Genomic DNA, 8132 nt, shown 5'->3' on the forward strand with positions numbered 1-8132 from the left:
AGGGTGCTCACCTTCTGCACTTAATTTAATCCCAGTTTGAACAATCATCTAAACTAATTTAGACTGTTTTAAGAATATGACATGGCGTTTCCCCAAACACAAACACTGTTTGTATGCTCTTCTTTAACAATAATCATTACAATAGCAAAAGCACTATTCAGCAGTAATGATTCATCATAATATTCCAGCCCTAACTTGTAATGAGTTCCTGTAAGTTGTTTTAAAATGTATATACCGTATATAGGATATTTAGAATAACATTCATCTCATACCACCTCCTGCCTTTTAAATCACAGAGCCAATCACCAGTCTGTAGAGATGTAATGATCTTAACAGCGTGGTATCGCAATAGAAACAGACAGTAGAACACAAATAAAGAGAGTCTTTAAAACACTTCTGGATGGTCAGTAGAGTACAGTAATGGTGATTAGGCCGTCTCAGAGTGTGTGGAGCAGACGTACCCAGGATGAGGTGATCATGCTCGCTGTCGGACTCGGAGCTGGAGCTGGACTGGGGACTGTGGGCTCTCTTGCGGGACGATGTGAGCGAGGGGAGCTGCGGAGGGCCTATTGGACTGGAGCCCAGCACCCCGGGCCCATGCAGCACCTCTCGGTTCTTCGGGGGTCGCCCCGGGCGTTTGGGAGGCCCGGCAGCTTTAGGGTTCTTCTTGGAGAAGAGGACAGAGGTCCGCCGGCCGACCTCAGGGGCCAGTGCAGAAGAGGATGCGCTCAGATCTACAGAGAGGAAGAAAAGACATTAGAATGAATCAGTTTTTGAGAATGACTGAAGTAAAATCCTGAGACAGTAAATGGTGTGGTCTGTATGTGGTAGCTATTAAAGTGGCAAAGACCCGACGAAGACCTTGTTTTCCTCAAATGCTGTAATATATTAAAGTTTTATGAGAGCGGATAAAACAGTATGCCAATTATATTTCATTATTTTCTATGGTAATTTTAAGTCCAATGGGAGGTTCCTTCATTTACAAAGAAATAACACTATACATTTTAACTGAGATGTGCCATCTTTGAACAGAAGCATACTGTCTAGTAGCGATGCACGGGTCGGGGTTTTTTCCAACCCGCGGGTCCCGCTTTCATGAAATTATTTGGCCCGCCCCAGCCCGCCCCACAAATAAAGTAAAATTTCAACAAACATCTGGGACATCACGGAAGTTACGTTGCTACTTAGACCTTCGTATCGTAACCTTATAAATATACGCTAGAGGTAATTGCACTATGATGGTTCGTTCGTGAACAAATATTTTTGGTGAACGAATCGTTCTCATTTACGTAATCCACTGACCATAGACAGTAAAAGACTAATTTCTCGTTCAGTGAAGTTCTTCCCACAGCAGCGCGCGAGCGCGGCGCTATTAGCAGCGCATGTGCAGCTCCTGAACAGCTCTGTGAACTGTTTCATCCTGTCAAAAAGAGTTAATGTTAATCTGAACAATTTATTTAGACTATTTATTTAATGCGATCATGCAGACACTAATAAAGCCAAATCAGTTTTTGTCACAAGTGAATACGTTCATTGACTTAAGACATAACACATAAGACTCTTTTCGCCAAATGCTGGTGTATTTGTGTAATATGAAGAAATGGTCACTGAACGAATCAGTGAATGAATCATTTTGGTGAATGAACTGAAAATCAACGAATCTCTTGAAAGAATCAAAATTTCCACCACTAAATTCCATGAAACATTTTTGTTTTTAGTGACCCGGCCCTCAATAAAGTGCCAATTTCTTAATCCGCCCCAACCCGACCCGCGGGTTACCCGTGTTATGAGACGACCCGCACATCACTACTGTCTAGTGCCCAACCAATATAAAACATTAGACCTACATATTCTATAACGCACTAGTCTAGATGAACGAAGTGATACTGCACATTAAAAAACAGCACAAAAAGAATGAAAAAGCATCTAGATCCTCGATTTTCTGAAGAAAGTATGAACGTGTTTGCCCTCCTGTGATGTTCTGTTCTCCATGGCTCGACTCCCTCTTTTAATGCAACTTACTGAACCTGTTTTATTCTCCACTGGGGGAAAATCTCAAGTCTGATTGTTTTTTAAACTAACAGCATACCTCTCCTCAACAAGCTGCACAATTTGAGGCATCACAGAAAAACTGGAAGAGTTGCATGACCCTTAGTGTTATTTGGGGTTGGTTCAAAGCAGTTAGTGGTATTTCCAGACCTTTCCCACCGATCTCGTGGCTGCTGCTCTCTCCTTCATCGTGCCGGTTTCCCCCCAAGCCGCGCTCCAGCGACAGGCCTGACTCGAGGATGCCCATGCCACAGATGCCCTCGCGCTGGTGCGCCAGCTTCCGCTTCAGTACGGTCATCTCTTTCTTCAGGGCTTTAGCTCGCCGCGACTGACCGATGCTGTGCTTCCCTGACATGACCTCAATGTACCGCGTCTCCAGGATCTGCAGCTGCTCCTCTACAGGCAGAGAAGACAACACAACATTCACTTTCCATGTAAAAAGGTGCAAAAACACAGCCTGACACATTTATTTGTCTTTTCAGAGAACGGTCAGTGAAGCGAGTGACTTGGCAAACCACTAGACTGATCATCTCATTCATTTATTTTCTGATTTCTACAATATCTGCAGTCCCATTACCAACATTTTAAACACTGTGTACAACCTCGATTTATTGTTTACTACAAAAAGTAGTTCAACTGTGTCAAAGCTATGGCTGTGTATGATTTTAATTGTTGGGGCTGGACTAGGGACGTCAACGATTAATCGACAATGGAGATGTAATCGATTAAATCTATCGTTTCATAATTCAATCATGCATTCAAATTACACTTTTAACGTGATCCAATTTTTACAATTACATTGAAATAGAAACCATACAAAGTCTATCAACATGGAAAGCTATAGAAATGTAGTAATTAAGTCATGTTTAATTGTAATTTCCTCAGATAGGCTACTTGTTTCATATCGGGCTCTGCGCTTTGTCCAGGCTGAGGGACACGACATAGGCCAACTTACAATTCATTCCTACAACTTAAAACATGGACCATGGCCACACATTTATATTAATTTGGGAATGAATGAATAAGTCGTAGGAACAAATTCTTAATTCACGGCCACAAAATCGTTTATTTCCCACCCGCATGTTTACCACAGTAAGAGATGCAAAAACAGGGAATAAAAAGTGACAAAATTGGAGGGTGAGACAATAAATATCATGAAATGTGTGGAAATTTGTGACCAAACTTCAAAACAGAACAGAGCCGTGTATGGCTTTCAATGTATCAAATGGCATGAATCCAAAAGCATGGTCGCAATAAAACATTTGCCTGCTATTATTTATCTCGAAAACAAAGCTTTGTACTTCACTTGTGTCATAATACTCACATGAAAATGTTTTAATTAGAGCCCTGCACAGGCCTGGAATATAGGCGCAAGCCGAAACTTGTCCAACAGTGTACCAGAATCCTCAGCCTGACACAGAGTCTGACTGGAGCTCGTGTCTTTTTCTCTTTCTCTCTTCCCCAGTACACACTGCAGCCATCAAAATATACTAGTAAACATCTGAAGTGGATCGAAACCTTTCAGCAAGACTGTCCTAAAACCAGAATGCGTTATTCTCTTAGGACAACTTTGATTAACTTTTTTGATCCACTTAAATGGTAAATACTATAGACCAGTTTTAGTTATTTTAATTATATTTTAATTTCTTTATTAAGTTAATTTAGAAATATGTTTGGAAAATTTTTATTTAACAAAAAAATTATGTTCTGCAGTAAACATTAAAGCCCTGCCTTTAACTGAAAATTTAGTGCTTACTATTGTCCTTTTGCATTACACTCCTTCCAAATTATTATGCAAGTGACATCTCAATAGGATTTCGGTACAATAGAGTGATTTTTGTTTGTGTTGTTTTTCACATCATTTCATGTAACTGAAATTGGTTAGCAGTGACTGAAACGCAGTCTGCATGGAGAGGATCTTGAGACTCCGTAGCTTCAAACACCTGTCTGCTGCTCAACAGTGGCTTTTTTACAGCTGCCATTACAATACAGTTCATTTGTTTGACAGAAACTTTCCTTAATAAATCTTCATCTGATCTTATGTGCTCTAAATTACTCACAAATCTTTTGACGGTTCAATAATCTCTATTTGCTTTTTGCTAAATATTGGTTGTTTTGATGCCTTTTGCAAGACATTGCATGGTTTCATATTTTTCGTTTTCAGAAAGATCTTTCTTGGATTTTGTAATGCTGTCAATTTACAGTCTCTTTTTAATGACAGGTCTTACACATTTGTCAATCTTCCCCGCTTGCTCTTTGGGAAATTAACCCAGCGCTCTGACTGGTTGAACTCTTCTTCTTTTGCTGTTGTTTGATTTGAGTACTGTGCGTGGACAAAGGCGTCACCAGGTTTTTCCGTAGAGTTACACATTGTACCAGCGTACTTCGAGGTCAAAATGCGTACAGGTTGGCAGGTCTGCCATCTCGGTCTTGAGTTGGAGTGTCAACTGCATGCATTGCGATTGTGTTTTAAAATACAACAACGAGCAGCATGAAACCATTTATAGAGGCGTGTTTAGCGGTCTCTGTGACGGGACAGGAAACAGCCAACAGGTCTAATGATCCCAAACATAACTACGACTTCCTCTCTTCATTTTATCAAACGATCAGAATCACATCTATTCATTTTACAATCCTGCTATTAGCCTTTTATTTAGATTAAAAACCCATTTAATTCAGGTGAGGAAGCTGGTGTTTTGAGTGGCATTTGCACATCATGTCATGCCGGTGACTGTATGCCATTGCAATAGATGCATTTTGCAGCATTAAGGTTAATGATCATTCGATTAACTGATTGTTAATTTAATTTAAACGATGATTGATCATGGGAATGACTGAAAATTGACATCTTTAGGCTGGCATTTAATATGCTAAGTCTACTAAGATAAATGCTAGTGTAATTATAAGACAAATAATGTTTTTTTGTTAGATAACATACTCACCGTCATCAATGAGTGATACTGATCTCTCTCGGTCTCTGCCTCGGTCTCGTTCTCTCTCTCGCTCTCGTTCATGCGGTGAATCCGGGCTTGGCTCTCGAGGAAGATGCATGCCCGTCTCGTAATCAAACCCGATTCTCTCTGCCTGTCTGCGAGCTTGCCGTAAAACAGCGCCACCTGCTTCCCGCAATCGTAGCGCAGCACGGTAAAAAACAGTGTCTTTAGCGTTGTACTTCAAACAGTTGTTGACGATCAACAGAAAGTCTCCCTCGAAAGCGTCGAAGCTGAGATAGCGATGCGACTCTAAACACTTCCACATGGTCTGGAAATCCATCGGGCGCTCGATGTGGTCCAGGTAATCTGGGACCTGGAGAACACACAATCACATATATCTGAAGGATTTAGAGAACTACATAAGAGATGACGATTCTGGCATCAGTGCAGAAACTGCTTTAAAATATGTAACGGAGAAAACAAAAGACAAAAAGCAGTAGAATTACTATGCAATGAATGAACCAAGTAAAATACCCTAGAGGAGTTCAAGACAACTCTGTAAGGGCCGTGTGTGTGTGTGTGTGTACCTCACTTAAAGGTACAGGCTCAGTGAAGAAGTTATTGATGTCCCGCTCCTGCAGTTGTTCCAGTGTGCTTCGCAACAACACCAGGAATGGAGTCAACTGCATCTCTAACACAAACTCCTGCATTTTGATCTAAAACAAACAAAGAAATACACGCCAGTCAAAATATACCACCTTATTTGAAATTTTAGACCGAAACCGGCGATGGAAATACACATTACATACATGTAATATTTAATATGTTGAATGTAAAAAAAAATTTTTATTTAATCGCTGTCACAAGTATTCAAAATCGCTAGGTTAGTTGTGTATAGGGACAGTGTTTATGTGTATCATTTGTATAGTTTGTACTTTTTAGTTTATGTATAGGTAAACATTTCTATATAGTATATTTAATGTCAGAATCTGTCAGTAGGTTAGTTGTGTATAGGTATCGTATTATGTGAAGCATTCGGCAAAGAGAACATGTTGGAGGATCTTCCCCTAGTATTAAAACCTCGTGTTGTGGTGTGCAGTTAGGACAGGGTGTAAGATGCCAGAGTCTTACGGTCTCTCTCTTGAGCTTCTCTCTCTTGCGGATGAGCTCCACCAGCAGTCGTGCTCGCTCCAGGTCGTGCCGGAGTCTCTGCCACGCTTTCAGCTGCTCCTTCAGCACCGAGTGCTTCTCCTGGCCGTCTCTCTGTTCAAACACACAAGCGTGACGTCAGGGAGAAGGCTCATCTGTGTCTCTAGCAGTGAATCGTGGCGTGTACACACCGTGGCGGGGAGCGGCTCGGCGTTGCGCTGGGACTGCAGGTGTGTCTGGAGACGCCGCAGGAGAGGAACGCCGTTGCGGCTCTGTCTCTTCAGCGTCCAGTAGCTGTGCAGCCTCTGCATGAACTGACTCTTCCTCTGCACCGTCAGGTTACTGGTGATCTTACTCAACCTAAAACACCAGACACCACACGCTCTTTCACACTAAAGCTTCTGGAGTGCTCGGAGCATTAGGGCTGCACCATTATGACAAAAACCATAATTGTCGATTATTCCCTTGTAATTGCGATTATCAATTGCGATTATCGCAATTTACATTGAATGATGTTTATACCATTGTGGCATCCATAATTGTAATCTCGATTAGAAATTCAATCAATCATGCAGCCCTACTTTGTATATTTCATCTGACCATTGCATTCCCTTAAGAACCACTGAATGATTGAAATTACACTGCAGTTCAAAAGTTTGGCATCAGTAAAAATGTTTATGTTCCTAAAGAAGTTTCTTATGCTCATCAAGGCTTCATCTATTTGATAAAAAAATTATAATAATATTAATATGAAATATTATTGCAATTTAAAATAAAGTTTTCTATTTCAATACAGTAAATATAATGAATTCCTGTGAAGAAAAGCTGAATTTTCAGCATCATTACAGTCCTCAGTGTCACATGATCCTTCAGAAATCATTCTAATAATCTGATTTATAATCAGTGTTGGAAACAGTTGTGCTGCTTCATATGTTTTGGGACACGTGATACTTTTTTTTCCAGATTCTTTGATTGATAAAAAGATATACATTTTGTGTAACAATACGCACTGCTATTTTTTCTCTTTCTTTTTGTATTTTGATTAATTGATCAAAGCAAAAACTATCAGAGGTTACAAAAACAAAAATTAACCAGCACAGTACTGCACAGCACAGCACTGATAATAAATCAGCATATTAGAATGATTTCTGATGGATCAGTTGACACTGAAGACTGGATTAATGCTGGAAATTCAGCGCTGTGCCATATATATTAAAATAGGAAACCGATATGAGAAATTGCAATCATATTTCACAATATTATTGTTTTTTCTGTATTTTTTTATCAAATAAATACAGCCTTGATGAGCACTTATTTTACTTGAAATAAATGAGGGCCTTCGGTGTCATTACTCAAAGTTAGAGGCACATTACATTACGGGGTAATTTATTAATGTTATTTTGGATCAAAGCTAATATCTTGCATACTTGTGCGGTGGGATGCATGGCACGGACACCACCGGCGCGGCCGCTCTCCTCTCGGCCAGGATCTTTCTGGCCCTCTTCATCTTCAGCCGTGACTTTGCTTTGGCCCTCTTGGCGCGCTCTGAGCTCCAGCCCTTCCCATCCTCCTCACCTCCCGCCACATCCTCCTCATCCTCCACCTCGCCCTCGCTGTGGGAGGAGCCTGCGCTGGCCCCTCCCACACCCCCCAGGGGCAGGGCGGAGCCTGGCGGCGTGTGGATGTCACAGTAGGCCGTTTTGCGCACGCTAAATGAAGTCCCGTTAGCGCCGGTCTCGCGCACCGGCTCCATCTTCATGTAGAGGCCGGCCTGCTGAGCACAGGTGACGTGGAAGGCGGTGTAGCAGTTGGCTTTGTGGCACTGGATGCAGGCACCGGAGCCGCGCTGTTTACAGATGTAGCAGGTCAGCTTCCAGCGGGCAGGAGGGATGTGCTCGATGCTGTCGATGGGCTCCAGGAACACCGTATTAGCAAAACACACCTGTCAGGAAAGCAGGAAACGATATGAGGAAAACATTATCTGAACGTGTTATAACCAGC

At 41.6% G+C, this 8132-nt stretch overlaps 1 protein-coding gene across 2 annotated transcripts in view; it reads right to left on the reverse strand.

Annotated features, from left to right (window-relative positions):
- The window catches only part of brpf1 (bromodomain and PHD finger containing, 1), a 33479-nt gene that overhangs the window by 11746 nt on the left and 13601 nt on the right, over nt 1-8132 (reverse strand). For both annotated transcript variants that reach the window (XM_059502964.1, XM_059502965.1), the window contains 7 exons: nt 7559-8073; nt 6323-6491; nt 6114-6245; nt 5570-5698; nt 4992-5355; nt 2200-2445; nt 462-734 (listed from right to left, as the gene is read on the reverse strand). In XM_059502964.1, coding sequence (XP_059358947.1) covers nt 462-734; nt 2200-2445; nt 4992-5355; nt 5570-5698; nt 6114-6245; nt 6323-6491; nt 7559-8073 — 1828 coding nt within the window. The remainder of the gene's footprint in view (nt 1-461; nt 735-2199; nt 2446-4991; nt 5356-5569; nt 5699-6113; nt 6246-6322; nt 6492-7558; nt 8074-8132) is intronic.

This window comes from Carassius carassius, chromosome 21 (assembly GCF_963082965.1).
Source record: "Carassius carassius chromosome 21, fCarCar2.1, whole genome shotgun sequence".
Classification (NCBI taxonomy): Eukaryota; Metazoa; Chordata; class Actinopteri; order Cypriniformes; family Cyprinidae; genus Carassius; species Carassius carassius.